Source organism: Mustela lutreola, chromosome 4 (genome assembly GCF_030435805.1).
Source record: "Mustela lutreola isolate mMusLut2 chromosome 4, mMusLut2.pri, whole genome shotgun sequence".
NCBI lineage: Eukaryota > Metazoa > Chordata > Mammalia > Carnivora > Mustelidae > Mustela > Mustela lutreola.
In genome coordinates this window covers 189,305,254-189,331,345 of record NC_081293.1, presented here as the reverse complement: position 1 = coordinate 189,331,345, position 26,092 = coordinate 189,305,254, and the positions used below count along the sequence as shown (strand labels likewise).

Sequence of the window (26,092 nt, the reverse complement as noted above, 5' to 3'; positions counted from 1 at the left end):
CAGTCTGCATAGTGCTTTATAATTATCTCACTAAATTTTTGCAATTCTCCTATGACGGAAGAGCTATGATGAGGTAGGATCTTGCCCTGGGGTCTGTCTTTCCATTTTATAATCTTAAATATCATCTCTTATTTTTCACTGAATCAGAGATACATTTGGTTGTAAGATACACTGTTGTTGTATGTACCACAAAAAAATAATAAATTAAACTTTTTCAGAGCTTATTTTCACTTTTTTTAAACTTACCTCTTTCACCCATATCAAATTTAAGCTCAGCCATCTCTTGTTTTATGCCTTTCTGCATACATAGTAACTTTTGTTTCAATGGAGAAACATAATCTTTCTGGATATATTTTACAGTGGCAGTTAAAGTCAACATATGTAATACCAACAATGCTCATAAGTTAGTTTACTGATGACCATCTGAATAGAGTTCATCAAGTTGTACACGTGTAGGCAATGAGAACTACATTGTGCTCACCATCTGGACAACAGCAATTTTAAGATGTCACCAGTTGTAACATGCATTCTGATTTCTTTTACAATGTAAAAGAAAAAGTGTCATTTAGAATGAGTGAAAATCATGTTACTTCTCAATTTCCAGATTTCTATCTCTAGCCCAGGCCTTTTAATTTAATTGTAAATGTAGATATCTAGCTCTTATTTAAGTTCTCTACTCTAATTATTTTAATAAGTACATTTTCAAGATTTGTTCATGTTATAGCATATATCAGTATTTTATTTCATTTTGTTGCCAAATAATATTCCAGTGAATGGCTATATACCACATTTTATTTATTTACTAGTTGATGAGTGGTTGGGGTTGTTTCCCCTTTTTGGTTAATTGTGCATAATGCATCTGTGAAGATTCATGTACAAGTTTTTGTAGGTTCTATTGTGTGTTGTGCTCTTCTAACACAGTGTATTAATTATTTATGATGTAACAAACCACCCCAAAGCTTAGTGCTTCAAACAACCACTGTGAATCTGTTAGCAGGACATGGGCTGAGATAACCTTCGCTATGCTCTTTTAAGTTTCTTTGACCAAACTGATGGTTTAAGAAGGCTAGCTGGTCTAGGATGGCCTTGAATGGCACAACTTGGTTCTAGGAGGCTAGCCTAAATGTGTTTCATAGCAAGGCATAGGTATATGGGCAAGCAAGTTCAATTGTGCAGGAAAGCAAAAAGTTTGTGTTTGCATTTTAAGCTTCTGCTTGGGTCATGTTTCCTAAATCCTGTTGCCTGAAACAAGTCACTTGGAGAAGGATTAGAATGGAAAGGGATTGCAAGTTATTGAACAGAAGGTATGCCTACAGGGAAACCATTAATTGGGGTCATGAATGCAGCCAGCCTGTCACCAATCCATTCTCCTATCTTAATGCCTTGCATTTATTTTCCGTCTGATTTTCCTTTTATACACCTGCATGGCAAGTTTGCTCCCTCACTCCCTCAGGTCTCCATTCGTATATTATCTTATCAGTGAGTCCTTCAACTCTAACTACTTTATAGAATTAATAGCCACCCCCTTCCTTCCTGCTTTCCAGCTAGATTTTTCTTAGAGTTTTTAATCACCATCTGACATATTATGATTGTTTTGTGTTAATCTTTCCTCAACTACAATGTCAAGGATTTTGGTTTAATTACCTGATGATGGAATTTTTCTTCAAGTAGTCCACTTCCCCCCTTATCCATGGAGGATATGTTCCAAGACCCCCAGTGGATGCCTGAAACTGTGTATAGTACTAAACCCTATATATACCTTGTTTTTTCCTGTACATACATACCTGTGATAAAGTTTAATTTATTAAATTAGGCACAGGAAGAGATTAACAACATTAATAATAAAATAATTCATTATAACAATATACTGTAATAAAAGTTATGTGTTGTCTCTTCTTTCTCTCTCTCTTGCAATATCTTATATTGTACTTATCCTTGTGACGGTGTGAGATGATAAAATGCCTCCATGGTGAGATGAAATGAAGTGACAGGCACCGTGATATAGCTTTAGGCCACTAATGACCTTCTAACAATCTGTCAGAAGGAGGATTAGCTCTTTGCAGTCTGTGATGGATCACAGGTAACTGAAACTGGAAAGTGACACAGCAGATCAGGGGGGCCTTCTGGCCTTCTCATAGACACACAGGCCATGCCGTATATCACAGTTCTACCACTGATTAGCTGTCTGACCTGGGCCAGGTTTGTTTTTTCACCGGTTTGCTTTTCTTTAAAGTAAGGATAATAATAGTTGCAAACTAAATTACTTGAGTTATTAGGGGGGAGTTGAGCCAGTTTAATATATACGATGTATGTTAACAGGGCCTGGTACAAAGTAAGTGCTAGAAAAGCACAATATTCTATTGGCATAATATTCCTATCAACCCTTGTTATTAGAGTACCTGGCACTGGGAAAATGGAATTAGAAGCTGGAAAGATCTTATACCGAGAGAAAAATTGTAAGATTGTTGAATACTCGACAGTGTATTTTTTGCAGGAAGGGGACAAGCCCATGAAGCAAAGGAAATAGGTGATGTTTGTCTAATGTGTGTATGGTAATATTGTATCCTGAAAACACTCACATACCATCAAGTGCTCTTCACAAAATATTATTCATTATTTCAGATTTACTAAAAAATACCTAAAATTTGTGAACATGTTTTTTAACTTCGCCTCTTCTGAGAGTCATATAAGCATCATTCTCTATACATCAGAGAGAATGCCTTGGACTCACACTTGGTACATTAGGACTGAATTCTTTCATGGAGCTCCATTTGAGAAAGATGGAAAATATTTTGACTAAGTTGGCTCCTACTTCTCTGACCTGTGAACTACCTGCTTCATGCTAGTGTTCTTAGGTGCTGGGAATAAAATAGTGATCAATGTGGTATTGATCTTAATTTCACTGAGCTTACAGTCCTAATAGGCAATTATGCCCTAGTTATTTACTTATGTTTTCCCACACATCTTTTACTGTAGAATTGTAAGGCTCAGCGCTCTGGAATGGTGTTTCAGGGTTTTGGAGAAGTGAGAGTGACTTGTTTTTGAAGTTAAATAAATTTAGTGCATGATCTTATGGACAGTTTAAAAATAGTTATTTTGGGGGGGGGGCACCTGGCTGGCTCAATTGGTGGAGTGTGCAGCTCTTGATTTCAGGATTGTGACTTCAGGCCCCAAGCTGGGTATAGAGACTACTTAAAAATAAAATCTTTTAAAAATATAATAATAAAATAGTTCATTTTTGGTGCTGTTATGTTTTATTTTTCCAGGATCCCTGAAACTACTAAGGTATATCTGCTGTTAATTAGCCAGGAAAGGGCGCCTGGGTGGCTCAGTGGGTTAAGCCTCTGCCTTTGGCTCAGGTCATGATCTCAGGGTCTTGGGATCGAGTCCCGCATCGGGCTCTCTGCTCGGCAGGGAGCCTGCTTCCCTCTCTCTCTCTCTCTCTCTCTGCCTGCCTATCCATCTACTTGTGATTTCTCTCTGTCAAATAAATAAATAAAATCTTTAAAAAAAAATAATAATTAGCCAGGAAAAAACAAAAACAAAAAGTCTTTCCTCCTTTTATTCCATTTTGGATAATTTTAGATTAATTTTCAAGTTTAACTGAAAAGTCAGGATACTTTCTGCTTATTGATTTCAGGAATACTACTTTCCTCTTTGTATTTCTCACTCACCTGCCCTAAGTTATTGTGGTACTCTGATCAATAAACTCTTAAATCCTCGACCTCTTTTTTATTATTATTATTTTTTATTTTTTAAATATTTTATTTATTTATCAGAGAGAGAGCATGAGCAGGGAGGAGATGGAGAAGAAGGTTCCCTAGGAGCAGGGAGCCTGACTCAGGGCTCTGTCCCAGGACCCTGAGATCATGATCTGAGCCACCCAGGTACCCCCACCCACCAACCTCTTTTTTAATCTTAAGGAGATTCCAGACACCTGTCTGGCCCCTGATTATAGCACTACTTCAGCCTTCTTAAGTGAAATCGTCTTTTCACAACCCACCAACTTTAGGACCAGGGAATGACTATAAAAATTACTAATACCCTTGACTCTCTGCCCTTTGATTTTATGGGCCTAACAAAATACCAACTGTGTGCTCTCTGTCTGCCCACCCTCAGGCAGTTGTATGTACCACTTTAAATTTCTGCCATAAACCTCAGTAGGCCTTCACCTGTGTCTGCTGGCAGTGCTGCTGCTGCTGCTTCACTTTCCCTGTTAAGACTTCATTTCCGAGGCACCTGGGTGGCTCAGTGGGTTAAAGCCTCTGCCTTCAGCTCAGGTCATGTTCCCAGGTTCCTGGGATCGAGCCCCACATCAGACTCTCTGCTCAAAAGGGAGCCTGCTTCCTCCTCTCTCTCTTTGCCTGCCTCTCCATCTACTTGTGATCTCTATCTGTCAAATAAATAAATTAAAAAAAAAAAAAAAAAAAAGACTTCGTTTCCACTCATTGCGGACTTCTTACAGCTCACTCTAATCTGTTGGCTTCACCTCAAACTTTATTGAGAAGTTAGACGCAGCTCTTATCTCACCACCAAATCTACAGACGCATCTGCATTGGGCTTCATGTTCTCTGTCTTCCTTTCAGTTGTTACCAGAGACCTTCCCTGACAGTTTAATTCCTCTTCTTGTGACTCAGGTTCCATCTCTTCTTACTGTCTCCGGGACTTCTTTCCTGCAGTTAGCATCTCTCTTCCACATCATCAGTTTCTCCCTCTCTGTTGGATGTTCCTTTTAGCCTGCAAACTTGCTGTGTTATCTCCCAGGTCAGGTATTTCTGCAAATGCGTGTAATTTCTGCAAATGTGTGTAAATGTGATGACCAGATACATGAAATTCCACCCTTCTTAGTGTCTTCTTCCATTATTCTTGTTCCAGTTTTTATGCAATGAATTTTCTTCTCTGAATAGTTTTTTACCTCCTTCAGTTTCTGTTTCTTCTCAACCATTTTTGTGGTTTCTTTTTTTTTTTTTTTCACTAGTCCTCTAAATATTGGTGGGCCTTACGGTTTATTCTTTGCCTGTACTCCCTTGGAAATCCGCTTATTACTGTGCTGTGACATCTGCATGTATCTCCTGCCTCATCTCTCCTGAATTCTAAAATGCACGGCCAGCTTGCCTTGATCATTTCATTGACCTCTGCTGTTGGTGATATGTAATGCTTGCTAACTTTCCCTCTTGATTGCCCCACTTCAGTAAATGGCGTGATTGTCCATCCTATTGCTTATACCAAAATTTTGGCTCTTGACTCTTATTTTTCTCTCCCACCCCTTCCCCATATCTAATTCGTTAGTAAGTTTTATTTTCTCTACTTTAAAAATATATCCCAAATTCAGTTTTTCTCCATTGCTTCCACCATAGTCCGAGCAATCATCTCTTGCTTAGCCTACAACCATAACCTTAACTGGTCTTCTTTGCATCCACTCTTACCTTCCTATAATCCATTCTTCACTAGAGTGATAATTAAAGCCATTATAATATTTACTGCTCTGGATTTCATTATCTTGAATTAAATCCTGACTCCTTACTGTTTACCTGCTCTGTGGCTGTGAGCAAAATACTTAATACCTACCTCTGTGCCACAATATTCTCATCTAGAAAATAGGATGATAATTGTCAATAATAAGATACCAATCAGATTATGTCACATACACACTCTTACACATGTACCCAGTTTTGAGAGTTTGAGTTCTCATTGGACTTAGTGTAAAATTCAAACTACTTACCAGGGTTTTCAGGACTTCTTCATAATCTAGCTTCTTGCTTAATTTATCTGACCTCTTCTTGTTTTCATGTGCCTCTTACTTACCATACTTACTCTACTAAAACCACACTTCCTATCTTTTAACCTTTTACTCTGAAACATTACTTCTGATGGGAGTATATTTTCCTTTCTTTTTTTTTTAGACCGGTTTTTTCATGTTCATGTTTTTGTTTGCTTTGTTATATGTAAAGGTAGTGCCATTTTCAAAAATCAGTTGATGTTTTTTCACCTGGTGACTGACTTAACTTTTTAAAGACTGGAACCAAGGACCTACTATGTTTTTCCAGTTTTGTAGGAGATTTGGAAAATTCCTTGAAGTGGAATTGCTAAGTCAAGGGTAGGAATATTTTCAGACCTATAATTCCTATTGAAGAAGTTCTTGAGACTTTACATGTCCTATTACAGATTGCTGCTGTGGTCTTTATTCATTCTGTTATTTACCTTTTCTAAAATTTTTTCCTATAACAGTATTTCCACTTTTCTCCTTGCCTGGTCATTCTGTTCTTTGTGATCTTTTTCTTTCCTTCTGTTGGATTTTCGTGGTATCCTGTGATTCTTTTCTCTTTCTCTCTCTCTTTTTTTTTTTTAAGACAGAGATTGACTTAATTAATTAATTAATTAAAGTAGGCTTCATACCCAACATGGGACTTCAACTCAGGACCTTAAGATCAAGGGTCATATCTTCTACCGACTGAGCCAACCAAGCACCCTCCTTTTTTTTTTTTTTTAATGGAAATATAATAGACATATCAGTTTTAGGTATACAACATGATTTGCCATTTGTATATATTGACAGATCATCACCACAGTAAGTCTAGTTAACATCTGTCACCACATGGTCACAATTTTTTTTCTTGCGATAGGAACTCCTAAGATTTAGTCTCTTAGAAATTTTCAAATACGTAGTACAGTGTTATTAACTGTAGTTACCATGCTATTCATATCTTGTGATTCTTGACTATTCATATTCATGAATAAAGGACTAAGTTGATTAGAGGGTTTTGCAGTTAAATTGGTCTAGACTTTTGTAAATGAGAAGTCTGATTGTGAGTTCTCTTTTAAGTTTTTGTGTATTCATCAGTTGTTTTTTTCTGAAACACAAGGATTGGAGTTGGGAGGTTTAGAGCTACCCTAATTATAAGTGGAAGGACAGCTTTTAGTATAAAAGGAGCTAAGCAACTCACCACCTCAATTTCCTTCTTCATTCTCCCCTTCCTTTTTCCAAGTGTAAGAAAAGCATAAGTACAATAATGTTGATTTTTGGGACCCTTGGGTGGCTCATACAGTTAAGTGTCTGTCTTTGGATTCGGTCATGATCCTGGGATCCTAGGATGAGTCCCACATCCAGTTCTTTGCTCAGTGGGGAACCTGCCTCTCCCTTTCTACCTGCTGCTCCCCCAGCTTGTGCTCTCTCTCTGGGACAAATAAATAAATGAAATCTTTAAAAAAAGATAATGTTCATTATCCATGTACCTATAACCCAGCTTTTTTGAATTAAGTCTTTTATCATATTTACTTAAGATTTTCTAAACAAAATTACAGACACAGATAAAGTACCTTACAGACCATCAAAGGTAATCAGAGCTTATCCTTTATCCTGTTCCCCGCCCTCTTCATCTTCAGAGGTACCCATTATCCTGAGTTTAGTGTTTATCATACCCATGCATGTTTCTAAATTTTTTAAAAAATTTTAATTTAAATTCAGTTTGGTTAAGGGACACCTGGATGGTTCAGTTGGTTGTATATCTGACTTTTGATTTTAGCTTGGGTTATCGTCTTGGGGTTGTGGGATTAGGCCCCACATCTGGCTCTGTGCTCAGCATGGTATCTGTCCCTCTCCCTCTGTTTTACCTCCCCCCCAACTCACGCTCGCTCTCTCTGTAGTATAAATAAATAAAACCTCTAAGTAAATAAATAAATTCATTCAATTTAGTTAACATATAGTATATTATTAGTTTCAGGGTAGAATTTAGTGATTCATCAGTTGCATAGAACACCCAGTGCTCATCACATCACGCACTTTCCTTAATGCCCGTCACCCAGTTACTCCATGACTCACCTACTTCCCCTCACTTCTAAATTTTTGCCATGGGTGTATATCCATAAACAATATTAATTGCATATTTTAAAACTGTATGTCTTGGAACTTGATTTTTTTTCATTCAGTGTTACATTTTTTAGATGTATCCATGTCAATATATTTAGCTCTAGTTCCTCATTTTGACTTATGTATAGTACACTATTTTACTTTTGTTTTTTTGCCCATTTTTCTCTTAGTATTTAAGTTGGTCCTAATATTTTGCTATTATAAATGTTGCTGCAAAGAATACTTCTTACACGTATGTTAGTAGTGATATAGTTAAATGATAGTATAATGCCCATCTTCAGCTTAACAGAATATTTATTCTCAGTTTATTCTCATGCATTTATATTATAACCACATGTAAAATTGAAAAACACCTATTGTTGTATGTGGTTAGACCTAAATTTTTTGCCCATCTCATGGATGTGAAATGATTTCTTATTTTAATTTGTATTTCTGTGATTACTAATTCGGTCATTTATTTTTTTAATTTTTAAAAGATTTATTTATTTGAGAGAGAGAACATGAGGAAGAGGAGGGGTAGAGGGAGAGGGAAAAGCAGATTCCCCACTGAGCTGGGAGCCTGACATGGGGCTCAATCCCAGAACCCCGAGATTGTGACCTGAGCCAAAGGCAGTTGCTCAACTGACTGAGCCACCCAGGGGCCCCATGAGGTCATTTATTTTATCATGTGTCTGTTGGATAGTCTGAATTCTCTTTAGTTCAGCTACCTATTCATAAATCCTTTGCCCATTTTTCTTTTGTATTATTTGACATTTTCTGTAAGGATAGCCAGTTACCCCAGAATTATTTATTATATAGTCTATGAAACATGGGTAGTCTTACTGTACATATGGTACATTCTTATTCTTATTATTTAAAATAGTTAAAAGGCTATCATTTTACAGTGCTTTTGTAAGAATTTTAGAATCAGTTTGCCAAATTCCATAGGGGAAAAAAATCTCAGGATTTTGTTTATTGTCTTTCACTGAATTAATTTGGGGGAAATTGAGATTATTATGATACTGAGTCTTCATACTAAAGGGCATTTATATTAGTTTTTGTCACATGAAGGGTTGGGCCATGCACCTGCACACATTCATCACATAGCATAAGTGTGAAATAAGATTTAGTGGGAAACAGGAAGTGCCAGAGCACACACAATCCCCTGAGCTCTTTTATCTTCACATAGATGTGGACTTAGAGTAGATATAACTAGAATTAATATACCAGGGAAAGGGCTCCTCAGTAATAATTGGAACTTTGAGGTTGATGAAATGGCCTTGTTAGAAAAGGAAGTTCTGTGTCTCTCATTAGTCTTTTCCTGCATCAAGTAAACTCAGACCTGCTGAGTCAACTTGTTGATAGGTACTGAGAGGAAGAAATTAACCTCCGGAGTCCTCTGAGTTTCTCTTCTCAATCTTCTTTTACGCATTTGGATGTTATTTTCTTGTTCTGTCTACCAAGGTCTTGCATATCTTTTATTAGATTTATTCCTAGGAGCTCTAAGCTGGCTCAGTTGGTGGAACGTGTGACTCTTGATCTTGCAGTTGTGAGTTTGAGCCCCACCTTGGGTGTAGAGATTACTTAAATATGAATAATCTTTTTTAAAAAAGGGTTTATACCTAGATTCTTTATGGTCTTTGTTGCTATTGTGAAGGCCATGGGTCCCACCCCCATTTTATTTATTTATTTATTTATTTAGATAATTTATTTAAAATTGCAAATAAATATTTATTTATTTATTTTAGAGAGGGAGATTGGGGAGGGGCAAAGGGAGAGGGAGAAGGAGACTCTTAGGCAGGACCCATGCTTAGCACAGAGCCCAGCATGGGGCTGGATCTCATAACCCTGAGATCATGACCTGGGCCAAAATCAAGAGTCAGACACTTCACCAGCTCAGCCACGCAGGCACCCTGAATGGCATCTTTTTTTAATTGGGCCTGGCCAGTACATTGGAGTACTATGTAATGTTTGTGTCCTTCATCTTACATCCACTTATCTTGATAAACTAATTCTACATTAGTTTTTATAGATACTAGGTATTAGTATTAGTTATTAGCCCTAATGGTTTCTAGGTTCTCTTTGGATTTTCTATAGATATCATATTTCCTACAAATAAATTTTAATCTCTACTATTACGATTTTTATGTCCCTTTTCATATCTTCTCTCCCTACTATTAACTATAACCTCCTCTGTATGATATCAGAGATAGCAGGTACCTTTGTCTTATGCCTGACCTTTCACTGTAATATTTTGCTACAGGTTTCTTATAGATGTATTTATTAAGTTAAAAGATTCCTATTTCTAATATCAAGATTTTTTTAAAAGATTTTATTTATTTATTTGACAGATTATAAGCAGGCCGAGAGGTAGGCAGAGAGAAAGGAAGGGAAGCAGGCTCCCTGCTGAGCAGAGAGCCCAATGCAGGGCTCAATCCCAGGACCCTGGGATCATGACCTGAGCTGAAGGCAGAGGCTTTAACCCACTGAGCCACCCAGGTGCCCCTAATATCAAGATTTTTAAAATAAGTGAATGTTGAGCTTCTCAAAATATATTCACATTTTGTTACTGATTTCTAAATTAATTGATTTAGTTGATTAATTGATTAATACTGATTTCTAAATTAATTTTCCTCATGATAAAGGAATATGGTTTGTCTGATAATAGTTATGAAACATGTTTTATGGTCTGGAATGTGACATGTACATAGAAATAAAAAGAAAGAATAACAAAACTTTATCAGTCCTATAGAAGTCAGAAAATCAAGAAAAAGCAGTGTAAGTGGAAAATACACAATATAAGATGGTAGAAATAAATCAGTCATAAAAATGTAAATGAACTAAATTGTTTAATTAAAACAGATAAATATGTTTAAAACAAAACAGGCTAGCCAAAAGAACTATGCATAATTCATTTATAGCAGACACACAGTGGTTGCAAGTAAAAAGATGAAGGGGTGCCTAGGTGGCACAATCGGTTAAATGTCTGACTCTTGATCTCAACTCAGGTCTTGATCTTAGTGTTGTGAGTTCAAGCCTCATGTTGGGCTCCATGCTAGGTGTGGAGCCTACTTAATTTAAAAAAAAAATAAGGTAAAAAGATGAGAAAAGACAAATCAAGCACATAGTGGTAGAATGCTGGTGTATGTAGGTTTGTATCACAAAATAGACTTTAAGAGAAAAAGGATTGTTAGGAAGAAATAAAGGAAAATGAAATAAAAAGTTTAGGGAAAAACTCAAACCCACAGAAAAGTGGAAATAACAGTACAATGAACACTTACATAGGTATTACTTATACTGCCTAGCTTCAACAGTTAACATTTTGCTAGATTTCTAGATCCTGGAAGATTATTTTACCTGTCTAAAATATTGTATTTAAGGAGATTAACAATTCCATAATTGCATGAAGTCCATGTTTAAATTTCCACAATTATCCTAAGTGTTTTTTATGACTGTCCTCCATCCCTGAACTAAGATCTCCTTTTTGTGCATGCATTGAATTAGTTGTTTTTTAATAATTGTTGTCTTAGGGTCTTCAACTGACCACCCAACCATTTTGTTTCCCATGACATGATTTATTAGAGATTAGGACACTTGTCCTGCAGTGTGTCATAATTTGGATTTCTTTGGTTGTCAGGGCTTTGACTTTCAAAGAGAGAGATAAATGTCTTGTAGAATGTCCCATATTCTCTGTTTTCCTGATTATTTCATTGTGGTACTTTTAACCCATTTTATTATTCTGGATATTTCTTCTAAATTTGAAGCTAAGTATAAAAGTTTGATTTGATTCTATATGAATGGGTGATAGATAATGTGTCATTTATGTTGCATCACATTATGTCCCTCTATTAATGATTCTGAGCCCCATCTCCTTGTAAAGGTGGTGTTTCCCTTTGTCTTTAATATGCAGAAATGCTTTAACATTATATGTACCCTGTTCATCAGCTTTTCACCTAATGGCTTTAGCCTCCTGTGATCTTTCCTGAATCAGTGATTTTATATTAGCTGGCTTTTTTTTTTTTTTTTTTTTTTTTTTTTGTAAAGAGGGCTTCCCAAATCAAATGGGAGTAAGTAGAATTTTTCCCCCCAAAAGGCAAGATAAATTCGTGATTCTTTTCTAGTAATGTTTAGTTTTCTATAGATGGAATAGTCACTAACAGTGGTGGCAAACATTGCCCAAAACATACTTTCTTACTTTTATGGACTAATGAGTTTTTATTTTATGTATGCACTCTATTACAGTTAATTGTGGTTTTTACTCTTTTTGCGGATTATCTTCCGAATTTGGGCAGTATGACTCCCTTTAGGCTGACTCCTGTGTTGTTTTGACATCTGTCTGGCACATGAAGATGTTCCAGGATCCCTCTTGTTGAATAATAGGTGGGTCTTAGAATGCTTTAGTGCTGGCCATTTTCCCCCAATAGTTGTTACCATTGTTTTTGTTGTTTTATTTAGTTTATGCTTATTTAGATTTATCCTTGTGTTTATTAGTTTCTAGGTTCCCGTTTATATCAGTTTCCTACGGTTGCTGTACCAAATGACCACAAACCTGGTGTTTTATAATACCACAGCTGTGTTCTCTTAATAATTCTGAAGGCCTGAGGTCCACAGTGGGTTTCACTGGGCCAAAATCAAGGTATCAAAAAGACTGCTTTTCCTCTGGAGCATATTTCCCTGCCTTTTCCAGCTTCTAGAACTGCATTCCTTGGACTCCTTTATTTATAGTCCCTTCTTTCAGCTTCAGGGCCAGCAGTGTAGCATCTTCAAATCTCTTTGGTAGATCTTCATGTTATCTAATCCTCTGTAATAAAATCTCCCTCCAATTCCATTTTATAAGGATGCTTGAAGTAACATTTAAGGCCCACCCATGATAATTTCCCTATCTCAAGATACTTAATTGCAAAGAGAGAGAGAGAGACTTAATTACATCTACAAAATTCTTTTTGTCATATAAGGTAACTTAGGTTCTAGGGTTTAGAATGTAGATATTTGGGGGCTGTTGATCAGTCTACCATACCCATTGCTGTTCTTTCCTTTTACATTATTCTGGGTTTAGTTCCTTTTTCTAGGTTGTCAGCTGTTTACATTTGTATCTTGAAGTCTTTTCATTATCTTCTGGCTTCTTTTATTGTTAAGAAATATGATGTCTGATATATTTTTCTTTTCTGTCTGGTTGATTTTAAGAACTTTTATGCACTTTAATTTCAACCTATATGGTTGTGGATTTAGTTTTATCTGTCATGGCCAGGACACAGGACTCACTGTGGTACTCTTTTATTATTATTATTATTATTAACAATGTATTATTTGCCCCAGGAGTACAGGTCTGTGAATCGTCAGGCTTATACACTTAACAGCACTCACCATATCTCATACCCTCCCCAATGTCAATAACGTAACCTCTCCACCCCTCCCCGGCTCACTGTGCTACTCTTGAGTAATTTTTATTTTCAACTGTTCTGGAAAATGACAGCCATCTTCTCTTTAGATATCTCTCCCATTGTCTGTTTAACCTTCCGAATTTACTAAAATTCCATTCTTTGTTGTTCATATTTTCCATTCATTTTTCTCTGCTTTTTGGCTAATTTTCTCTGACTCCTCTTCTAGTTCTTTCTTTCTTTAGCTCTAATCTGTTTACTTCAACTGGTTTTATTTTAATGACTATATGATTAAAATTTCAAGTCTTTATCATTTTCTCATGCTTCCTTTTTATATGTGCTATCTTTAAGCTTGGAGATATTTTAGAATTATCTCAGTAGAAAACTTACTTATGTATTTTAGTCTACAATTTATTAGCTTTGAGTTATTTCTTAAGCTGATGTATTTGTGTTTTTTTTTTTTTTTAATTTTAGAGGAATTATTCAGAATCTTTTTCACTGAATGTTGCTCTAGCCTTCTTGCTTACGGTACCATAATTCTTGTAGCGATTCTTCTGAAACTTGAGGACCATGTCTCTCTTTTTTTAATTACTTATTTTAAATTTTTAATCTTTGGTAATAGTCATTTTTTTGGCATCTATAATCTGTAATTTCCTCCTTCGACCTGTTAAGGTACTATTTCACTGAATTTCTGATGAATGACTAGCATTAATTTGAGAGAAAGAGTGAGAAGAGGAGAAAGGTTGGGGGAAGGGAGAGGGAAGACAGTTTTTCTATCCAGAGCACCTGGGTGGCTCAGTCAGTTAAGGGTCTGACTCTTAATTTCTGCTCAGGTCGTGATCTCAGGGTTGTGAGATCGAACCCCTCCACCCCTCCATCAGGCTTCATGCTGAGCATGGAACCTGCTTAAGATTCTCTCTCCTCTCCCTCTGTTCCCGCCTCCCTCTGCCTCTCTCTCTTCTTTTGCCTTTCCCTCTCTCTCTCCTTCACTTTAAAAAAAAAAAAAAAAAAAAAAAAAATTCTTTCCTTACACGTTGGATTATTGTGGTTTTCTTTTTCTTTTTGTATTATCTATGTTAGGTTTGGATATCTAGATTTTGCTAGTTTCATAAAATGAATTTGGAAGTCTTTTCTTTTTTATATGCTATCATCTATTAATAATTGTTACTATATTTTCTTTAAAGGTTTTATAGAAACCAATCATATAATAATCTGGACTTGATGCCTTTTTATTGAGAGGAAGGAAGCCAGTGGCTGTAGTTTTTTGTACCATTGTTTCCCTGTAGTTACTTCCTTAGTAGTTTGTCTGAATTTATTTTTTAACATAGGCATCTTCAGAGGTAGGCTTTTAAAAAAAAATACTTGCCATTTTAGGGGGGAGGAAATTTTGCCATTTGTAAAGTCACTAGACATGATTGATTGTTTACTATAATTATTTAGTTGCTATGGTCCACTGAAGAGATCAAAACAGGAGAGGAAATCTAGTAAATCTAGTACCTTTCTTTTTTTTTTTAAGATTTTATTTATTCATTTGACAGAGAGAAATTACAAGTACACTGAGAGGCAGGCAGAGAGAGAGAGAGAGAGAGAGAAGGAAGCAGGCTCCCTGCTGAGCAGAGAGCCCGATGCGGGACTCGATCCCAGGACCCTGAGATCATGACCCGAGCCAAAGGCAGTGGCTTAACCCACTGAGCCACCCAGGCGCCCCAATCTAGTACCTTTCTTGAATTTGTTTTTGTTTTTAATTCTTTCATTTTCCTTTTAGGATTGTTGAAACAGATTTCCTTCACTTTTTCTAAGAAGGCATATTAAGGCCAAAATTTTATCTCCTTTTAGTTTTACAATATCTTATTCTACTTTTTAAAAAATTACTTATTTTTAGAGAGAGCACATGGACACACACACACATATGTGGCAAAGGATGGGGGCACAGAGGAAGAGAGAGAATCCCAAGCAGAACCCCCTCACTGAGCACAGAGCCAGTTGCAGGGCTCAATCTCAGGACACTGAGATCATGACCTGAGCCGAAAATCAAGAGTCAGATGCTCAACCAACTGAGCCACCTAGGCGCCCCTTATTCTACCTTTTTTTTTTAAGATTTTATTTATTTATTATTTATTTATTTGACAGAGCATGAGCGAGAGAGGGAACATAAGCAGGGGGAGTGAGAGAGGGGGAAGCAGACTCCTGCGGAACAGGAGCCCAATGTGGGGCTCTATCCCAAGACCCTGGGATCACAACCTGAGCCGAAGGCAGACACCTAATGACTGAGCCACCTGGGCGCCCTTCCTTATTCTACTTTTTAATACATTTTTATTTTATAAGTATCATCCAAGTTCTTTCTCTTACTCTTCTGGGGAAATCTGAAAGAATCTAATTTCAACTAGGGCTCATAGTGATTTTTCTTCATTTTTTGGATATAAAATTACTTTTGTTTGAGGAGATAAGAAATCTTACATCTGGACATTCATGGTCTGGCCCTGCCCTCTGTCACCAAACCAGTCATTTTCTACTGCCCAGCAAAAAATATTTATTCTAATTAGTTTTAATCAGCTCCATTCCCTCATTTTCCTCATACTCCTTCTCCTTTGCTAATCCATTTTTTTCCCCTTTCTTTCTCCCATCCCTTGGGGGAGTGGTTCTTTACCCTAACTACATATGAGTTTTATCTATGGAGTTTTTAAAGGGGGTGGGGAATAGGTTGCTGTGGGTTATAAAGTCTTCAGTTTCTTGGACTGGAAAGAATCACTGAAGCAGGATTAATTTTTTCTCTCTTCCTGTATTCTAAAGACAGCTTGAATTTTAGTACTAATTGAATACCTGTTTATGACTATGACTCAAGATTAGTGGTGAGACAAAAGATGAATAGAATATGTTTCTGATCTCAGAGCAGCTAGTTGACACGAAAAACAATCAGTTTTAGGATATCAAATTCTGATCATAAAGCTGTTCTGCCTGGGTGGTCAATGAACTCATCATAGAAGGAGATTATCATTTTCTGAGATGAAGAGACAGTAGGAAATTTGGGGAGGGTTGTGGGTTAGATCAGAAATTAGTCTTTGAACATGTTAATTTTGAGATGTCTGTTCATTTTCTTAGTAGAGATGGTAGGCAGTTGGACAAAGAGAGTCTGGAGTTGAAGGGACAGAGCTGGATTTTAAAATTTGGACTGCATTTGGAGGAGGATAAAGATTAATATATAAAATATCTAGACTAAAGGGTATCTATAGATCAACAAGGGAAAATAGAATTAAAAAAATATGGATAGGGAATTTACCAAGAAGGAATGTAAATGTCCAGTGTTCATGAAAAATATTCATTTTTCTGGGAAACAGAAGTTGAAGCAACAAGATCACCTTTTCCCCTTCAGATTGGCAGAAGTTTCAGAGTTTGATAATACCCGGTGTTGATGAGATTATGGGGGGATTTAGACCCTCCTAATGAGGCTATGACTTAGTACCTTTTTTCTTTTAGAAGACCATTTGACACATTTATTAAATTTTTTAATGCACATAACTTTATTTATTTATTTATTTATTTATTTTTAAATAAACATATAATGTATCCCCAGGGGTACAGGTCTGTGAATCGCCAGGTTTACACACTTCACAGCACTCATCATAGCACATACCCTCCTCGGTGTCCATAACCCCACCCCCCTGTCCTTACCGCCCTCCCCCCAGCAACCCTCAATTTGTTTTGTGAATGCACGTAACTTCCAATTCAGGAATCCTATGCTGTGATATCTAAAAGGGAAACTTGTACCTTTTCCCAGAAAGGTAGCTCAGAACTATTCACTGAAGCATTGTTTGAAGTTGAGAAAAGTGAAATAATCTAAATGTCCTCTAGTAAGGGAATTATTAAATAAACCATCTGTCCTAAAACCCCCTTGTTTATCCGTCTATTCCCTCTTGAATATTTTTAATTATCTCACATTTTAAAATTACAGCAATGTTTAAAAGGCCATAATTTCTAGTGTATTGTATTTGTGCTGTTCATATTTAGTCACACTTTAGAATTCCAGATTTAGATCATAAAAGTCATAGAGTACCTAGCATATAGTATAATTTGCAAAACACGTTCTCTACCCAGATAAGTTGGACTCATTCTTCATCAAGGAAAAAGAACTGACTTCTTTATCTTAAACATGTAATATGTGCATGTAGTATAACCACCTGACTTCTAAATTCTAGGCTGGCTGGCTGGCTGGCAGGCTGGCTAAATGAATAAAGCTTAGACCCCTGCCAAGAATTCATTTAACTGATAAAGGCCTGATTTTAATCACCCCTCCCCCCAACTTGCTGTCCCTCAAGGGATTTTTACCTCTTGTTTGTTAGTTACTTTGAAGTTTATACATCTCAGAATAGTGCACCTTAATAAGATTCGAGAAGGATAAGAATTTTGCCTTTCTTTTATAGAGTGGAGAATTACAATGTGGTGATTTTAAACGGAGAGGAATAAAGGAGAAATAGTTCTCAAAACAGTTCATTTAGAAAGAGTACATGTAGACATTGAAGATCTGGAAATTGTTTCTCCTAAAATCACCCATGACTGCGCACTCTTAGGTTGCTGTTGAAGTTTGAAGAACATTGAGATAAGCAGTGTTGTAATATTACAAAATGAATGTATCTTTACTTAACAATTTTAAAGAAGTGAGATTGTATGTCTTGACATGGAAAGAATTTTGAGGCATGCTGTTCAATGAAAAAAGTGTCAAAAATAATATTTTATATATAATACTTACATGTTTATATATTTTGTATGTGTATATATTATGATATTTACTTGAATAAAAAAGAGATGTGGAAAAGATACATAATAAACTAAATTGTACTTAATGTTTTTGGGAAGGTGAAAATGATTTTCATCGTTTATTCAGAATACTTATGTATTGAGTCTTTTACAGTTGAGAATTTATTGTATTGCTAGTGTAGAAAGGAGTTTTAAGATGTTTAATAATAAATGGGGAAAATTGCTATATTAAACAGGTCCCTAAGCCCTAAATTTCAAAGAACACTGGCAGTTACTACAGTATTTTGATAAAAATATTTTAATAAAAATATTCTAATTCATATCCTAAATGATTTTTACTTACATTCTTTTAAAATATTTTTCAGGTGTGGAATATCAAACAAATGATTAAGTTGACGCAGGAACATATAGAAGCCCTATTGGACAAATTTGGTGGGGAGCATAATCCACCATCAATATATCTGGAGGTGAGCTATTGAGTATCCTATCTGTTGTAATTTTGAAAACAAAAACATGAACTTATCACAGGCATTTGTACTGGTAATATTGTTTCTCTTAGGGGATGAGATGAGAAAGGGGAAGGTGAATTACCATCATCTTTCTTAAACTTAATCTTTTTTCACTTGTTACAGTCATATGCAATATTTTGTAATTTGGAAAATGTCAACACTAAAGAAGGCATGTATAAACTTAAAAATATTGTTGAAAAATTGTTTTTCAATACTGTTGAAAAATTTATTTAAAAAAGAGAGAGAGGGAAAACACAGAGGTTAAGAACCTAGTTACCATATTAGGAAATGGGGCAAATTTTGTAAAATATCCTTTTTTCCTGGTAAAATATCTTTTTTCCAGAACAAATCCCTCCCCAAATTGGTTTTTCCTTTCTTAATAAGTAAAATATATAATATTTAAATAGCTCAAAATTGCCTAGCTTTACTGTTTAATAGTGTTGTTAGGCTTTTGTATCAAGCTTTGAGCATCACTGTAAATTTATAGAGTAGTTAGTCATTGTTCTTAATTCTTTGAGGTAGTAGTTACTATTATAATCACAGATAAGCTTTCTTGGGATTGCTTCCTTCTGGACGACACTTGGGTTCCATGACAAGCATGCTGTTAGGGAATCCAGGTAGTGGGGCTTCATAGCCCACACTGCTCACCACTGCTCCTGCTGCCTGTCTGTGGAAGCTGGCTCTAGCTATAATCGCTTGTCATACAGGACTCTAACCCTAAATTACAAATGGTCAGATTACCATTTGCCTTCAGATGCCAGAGATTTTTAGGCATGGATTGATAGACTCCTAAACTAAATTTCTAATTTAGTAATCTAATTGCTTATAAAGGGCACATTAAATCTAAGTTAAGTTTGCATTTCTAAAATAAATTTGGAAGTTTAGAAATAACCACTAATAAACTGTTGTCTTCTTCATATGGCTTATCCCAAAGCACACTGCCAGGTATTAGTACTAGGACTAGAATTCATACCTCTGAAGACTAATTAGTGTACTTTCTATATTCCGTGCTGATTTACTTTTGTGTCTGAGGAGGACAAGAATAGGAGTCGTAAGGACACAGATCTGGTGAAAAAAGTAATTCTTTGTTAGTTAAAACTAGACAACTTAACCAGCAGGTTTTCTGCCAGCCACTTAGTGTCTTGGGAGACTTTGCCTAGTTGTAATACATTTATATCAATAACCGTGTTTGAGTATAGCGAGGGTTCACTGCCTCCTCCACACTCACACTCTTCAGGCTTTTTACTGTTCAAATCACATCTAACTAGGATAATACACAGCATTAAATCATTAGCATGTAGATCCTTATTTACAGGGACAAACACTACACAATTTCTCTGTAGAAAGCACTGTAATGTAGTGGTTAAGATAAACCTTGGAGTCACACAGGCCCTTTGGTTGAATCTTAGCTGTGTCTTAGTTTCTGCAGTTAGGTTACCCAACCTTCCTACACCTTACCCCATTGGTAAAATGGGAGTACTATCACACATGGGGTAATTGAAGGTTTCATTAAGTTTATAATTACAAAATAGCATCATTCTTGATACATATGGAGTGCTCCATAAATTTTTGATTCATTCATTCAGCAGGTATTTATTGGGTGCCTGTTTATTTTTATGCTTTTCTAGGCTCTGGCGATATAGAAAAAAAAATATTTGTCTTCATGCAGCTTGTATTTTTCTCAGGGGATGGGATTACAAACAATAAACATGGAACTTACACTACTTGATATACTATGAAGAGGAGCCTGCCTGGAGATGACAGTATTTTTCCCTGAGGAAAGTTGACAAGGCCCAGGGAAAAGGTCTCTGGGTACTGATACATGAAGGCCCTTCAGGGAAAACCAAGTCTCCTAGTTATCCACTGAGACCCACCATTCTGGTTTCTTTATGAATTTGACTACTCAGATAAATAGAATTATACAGTATTTGTCCTTTTGTGACTAGCTTGTTTCATTTAGCATAATGTCTTCAAGGTCTATCTGTGTTGTAGCATGAGTTGAAATTTCTTTTCTAATTAAGGCTAAATAATATTGCACTTTTTTCTATCCATTCATCTATCAATGGATACTATCAGTGGTTGGTCATTTATGACTTTTTGTTGTTATAAGTAATGTTGATTTTACTCCTTTTGACTATATACCCAGAAGAGGAGTTACTGAATCATGTGGCAATTCTGTATTTAATTTTTTAAAGAATTGCTATATTGTTTTCCACAGCAGCTGCCTTTTTCATTCCTATTAGCAATACATACAAGAGCTCCCATTATGCCACATTCTTGCCAACACTTACTTTCTGTATGTGTGTGTGTGTGTTTATGTATGTGTATAATGGCCATCCTAATGAGTATGAAGTGATATCTCATGATTTTGATTTATATTTCCCTGATGACTAATGATGTTGAGCATCTTTTCATGTGCTTATTGGCCATTCATATTTCTTCTGTGGAGAAACGTCTAAGTCTTTTCACCCAGTTTTTTTTTTTTTTTTTAAGATTTTATTTATTTATTTGACAGAGAGAAATTACAAGTACACTGAGAGGCAGGCAGAGAGAGAGAGAGAGAAGGAAGCAGGCTCCCTGCCGAGCAGAGAGCCCGATGCGGGACTCGATCCCAGGACCCCTGAGATCATGACCTGAACCGAAGGCAGCAGCTTAACCCACTGAGCCACCCAGGCGCCCTTTTCACCCAGTTTTTAATGGAGTTATTTACTTTGTTGTTGAGTTGTAGGAATTCTTTATATATTCTGAGTATCAGTCCTAATTGGACACATGATTTGTGGATATTTTCTTCTAATCCATGGGTTCCCTTTTCACTCTGTCGATTATGTCCTTTGTTCATAAGATTTTTTTATTTTGATGACATCTAACCTATTTTTCTTCTTATTGCCTGTGCCTTCGGTGTTACATCCAAGAAATCATTACCAGATCCAGTGTTATAAAGCTTTTATTCAGCTGTCTTCTAAGATACATAGTTACAGCTTTAGCCCTTATCTTTAGTCTTTGATCCATTTTGAGTTGATTTTTCTGTATGGTATAAGGTAAGAGTTCAGCTTCAGTCTTTTGCATGTGTGTATCCAGTTTTCCCAGCCCCATTTGTTGAGAAGACTGTCTTTTCTCATTGTATAGGCTTTACATGTGCCCTTGTCAAAAATCACTTGACCATGTATATAAGAATTAATTTCTGGGCTCTCTTTTCTTTTCCACTGGAAAAGTTATGTCCAACTTTATGCCAGTTTATACTAAACTGATTTTATTACTATAGCTTTGTAATAAGTTTTGAAATCAGGAAGTGTGAGACCTCCAGCTTTGTTTTCCTTTTCAGGGTTGTTTTGGCTATGCACTATTTTTTGAGATTCATATGAACTTCAGGGTAGATTTTTCTCTTTCTGAAACACATTGGGATTTTGATAGGGATTGCATTGAGTTCAGAGATTGCTTTGGGTAGTATTGGCATCTTAAGAGCTCTTAAGTCTTAAATATAAATGGATAGCTAAGAATAACCAGATATTGGAAGAAGACTTTTAACAGGAAAGCTAATAGCAAAAATGGTCAAAAGGAACTCAGAAACAGTGCAGAGAACAGATGAAAACCTGAAAATAACTATAATTAACATCAGAGGTAAGAGAAGGCAGTCCATTCTTGTTTCATGGCTGTTCTAAAACAAGTCTTAATGGAGCACAAGAAAGAACTCTTGCTATTAAAATAATTAAAATAGTATAGTATAATAGCAGAAAATGTAAATATATGTGTGTTTGTATGTCTCTGGGCATATAAATAAATGTTGTAAGATAAAGTTAAGGAAATCTCTAGAAATCAGAATAAGAACACAGATGGAAGATAATTAAAGGAAAGATGAGAAAAAGTAGAGAATAACTCTAGTAGGAGATCTGTAAAAATTACAAATGCTTTTAGCTATAGAAATACAAAAAACCACTTAGTCCCAAGTTTCACAAACAAATAGGAGTTTTATTTTCCCGTCCAGTAACAAGCATGGAAGTAAACTATTTTAACATTGGTTTAAAGGTGTCAGATGCTGGGGTGGATCTCTGCAGTCTTTGGCTTTTTGGTCATGACTGCAGCAGATTGTTGTGCTCTCATAGGACACCTCAGAGAGGAAGCTGGGATCACAGAGGCTCTCTTGTGTACTGAGTTCTTTCAAGGAAGAAAATTTTCCCTCCAAATCCCCTACAAGTCTTTTCCTTTACATCTCATCGAGTGGAATGGGGTCACATATATCCCTACACCAGGACTATGTTTACATTTCTTCAAATAAGAGGCTGAAAAGTCAGTTTTTCCCTTTTTCACAATTGGCTTTAGATTAGTTTGAGACTGGCGAGTAGAAGTTACGCTAGTTATGTCAATCCATACCATTTCAACGTAGGAAATAATGTTTCCTGTGTTTGATGTTTCCATAGGAAACATCTTTAGCGATCCCCGTGTTTCTTCTTATAGCAGAATAGAGTGAATTCAGTTATATTATCATCAGAAATCCTCTTATCTTTTTTCTTGTAGTAATTTATTTAAAAACTTTTAAGGTGTTTATTTAAGCTTTTAAGTTCTAGATTTTCTCTTACTGGTGTGAATAATTAAAGTTCTGTTGGTTCCTTTGATAACTATAGTGAAATGAGCTTTAGTACTCTCAAGAGTTTAAATTTGTCTTTTTAATCTTTGGTTCCCTTTTTAAATCATCGTCCAGAGGAAGAAAAGATAAGTCATTTCCCAGAATCTTTTCTTTTTCTCCCAGTTTTTCTCTCTCCACTTACCAAATTATTTGAATGCCTTCTGTGTATAAGATAAAATGCTAGATGCTCTTCCAGTAGTAGATTCTTCTTTTTGGACCTTATATATATTGTATTCCAAAAGTGAAGGAATGGTGTTTCTGGAATCACCCTACTTATCTAGAGTTACAAACTAAGTCCTAGCTACCACAGAATTTACGTATATGGTAGGGTTCCCTGCAGACAGAGAGATGATAACAGTAGTAGCTCCTAGCATTCATTGAGTACTTGCTGTGTACCAGGCACTGTTCATTGCATATAGTAGAATATTTACTCCTCAATCTACCCTATGAGTTATACTTCCTGTTCTCATTTTCATTTTATAAAGATGAAGAAACTCAAGCACAGAGAAGTTAAATAACATGGTTAAGGCTACACAGTTAGTAAATGGTATAGCCAAACTTTGAATCTAGACATTCTGAATTCAGATTCTGCTCTTAACTGCTTTGTCATTATAATTATGCTGGTGGCCTTTTTGAACTTTAGTCTGTATCTTTTTAGTAGAATCCAGGATAATGCAGAGAAATTTTATTAAAATAATTGAAAATACTGGAAGCAAGGTGTTTACTGTGGAATGCAAGAGTGGTTCATTAAATACCACCTGGAATTTAATGGTCTTCAAGATTTCATTGTATCTTTTAAAATGAAGTTTAGTAAGAATAAATTTAATGAACTAATGACAAAAAAATTTCAGGGTGCCTAGGTGGCTCAGTTGGTTAAGTGTCTCACCTTCGGCTTGGGTCATGATCCCAGGACCCTGGGATTGAGTCCCAGGTCTAACACCCTCCTCCGCAGGGAGTCTGTTTCTCCCTCTGCCCATTCCCCTGCTTGTGATCTCTCTCTCTCTCAAATAAAATCTTTAAAATAAAAATTTTATTTCACTGCTCTTCCTGTTTGTCCAAAGTAAATCCATAGATAGTTTTCCTCCCATTTTTAATTTTTAATTGCATACTATAAGATTTGCTTTTTATTTTAAAGTGTACCACTCAGTGGTTTTTTTAGTATATGCACAAAGTTGTGCAATCATCATCAATTCCATCACTAATTCCAGAATATTTTCATCACTTAAAAAGGAAACCTTTTACCCATTAGCAATCATTTCCTTCAGCACCCCCAGCAACAACTAATCTGCTTTGTATTTCTATAGATTTGCCTTTTTGGATACTTTATGTAATGGGATCATATGTGATGTGGCATTTTGTGACAGGCTGCTTTCATTTTAGTGTAATATTTTCAAAATTCATCTGTCGTAGCATGTAGCATTCAGTGTAGCATTCATTCCTTTTTATTCCATCATATGGATATACACATTTTGTTTATCCATTTATCAGTTGTTGGACATTTGGGTTTCTTCTTTTTAGCTGTCGTGAATAAAGCTATTATGAACATTCATATATAAGTTTTTGTGTAACATATGTATTCAGTTGTCTTGGCTATATGCCTAAGGATTGAATTGCTGTGTCCTGTGCTCTAACTTGATGTTTTTAACTTTTTGAGGAACTGCCAGACTTGTATTCCAAAGTGGCTGCTTCATTTTACATTCCCATCAGCAGTGCATGAGGGTTTCACTTTCTCCACATCAGTACCAACACTTACTTTCTGCTTTATTTTTTTTATTTGTTTGTTTTTTTAATAGTCATGCTGGTAGTTGTGAATTGGTGTCTCATTGTGGTTTTGGTTTGCAGTTCCCCGATGACTAAAGATGTTATGCATCTTTTTTTTTTTTTTTTTTTTTTAAGATTTTCTTTCTTTATTTGCCAGAGAGCATGAGAGAATAAGAGCACAAGCAGGGGGAGCAGCAGGCAGAGAGAGAAGCATACTTCCTGCTGAGCAGGGAACCTGATGTGGGACTTGACCCCAGAACCCTGGGATCATGACCTGACCCAGAAAGGCAGATGCTTAAAGGACGAGCCACCCAGGCATCCTGGAGAGAGAAAATCTTAAGCAGGCTCCACGCCCAGCACAGAGCTCCATGTGGGGCTCAATCTCACAACCCTGAGATCCCTTTAAGCAGCTTTTTCCTGTGCTTGTTAGCTATTTCTACATCTTCTTGGGAAAAATCTGAATTCTTTTTTTTTTTTTTTTTTTTTTTTGCCTATTTTTTAAACTGGGTTGTTGTTGAGTTGTGGGAGTTCTTTGTATATTCTGGATAATAGATCTTTATCAGATATGATTTGTAAATATTTTCTTTTATTCTGTGGGATATATTTTTCATTCTTTTGGTAGTATCTTTTGAAGTACAGAAATTTTAATTTTGAGAAGTGTAGTTTGTCTATTTTTTCTTTGGTTGCTATGCTTTTAGTGTATCATATCTAAGAAATTATTGCCTAATCTGGCATCATGATGGTTTACTCCTATGTTTTTTTCTAAGAGCTTTGTAGTTTTAGCTGCAAATTTTATGCATATCCAAATTTTATCCATTTTGAGTTAATTTTTTAATATAATGTTAGGTAGTAGTCCAGCTTCATTCTTGGGCATGTAGATATTCAGTGGTACCAGCACCATTGTTGAAAATCAGTTACCCATAAATATAAGGCTTTGCTTGTAGACTCTCATTTCTATTGTGTTGTCCTATATGTGTATCCTTATTCCAATATACATGTCTTGATTACTGTAACTTTACTGTAACTTTTGAAATGAAGAAATGTGAATCCTCCAATTTTGTTCTTTTTCAAAATTATTTTGGGTATTCTGAGTACCTTGCACTTACATAAGAATTTTAAGATTAGCTTGTCCATTTCTGCAGAAAAGCCACTGGGATTTTGATAAGGACGGCAGTGAATCTGTAAATCAGTTTAGGGGAATATTGTTACCTTAATGATATTAAGT

At 35.9% G+C, this 26,092-nt stretch overlaps 1 protein-coding gene across 4 annotated transcripts in view; it reads left to right on the top strand.

The window, feature by feature from the left end:
* BRAF (B-Raf proto-oncogene, serine/threonine kinase) overlaps positions 1 to 26,092 on the top strand; it is a 179,146-nt gene that overhangs the window by 62,512 nt on the left and 90,542 nt on the right. For all 4 annotated transcript variants that reach the window (XM_059172042.1, XM_059172046.1, XM_059172044.1 and 1 more), the window contains one exon: positions 18,342 to 18,443. In XM_059172042.1, the coding sequence (XP_059028025.1) occupies positions 18,342 to 18,443 (102 nt within the window). The remainder of the gene's footprint in view (positions 1 to 18,341; positions 18,444 to 26,092) is intronic.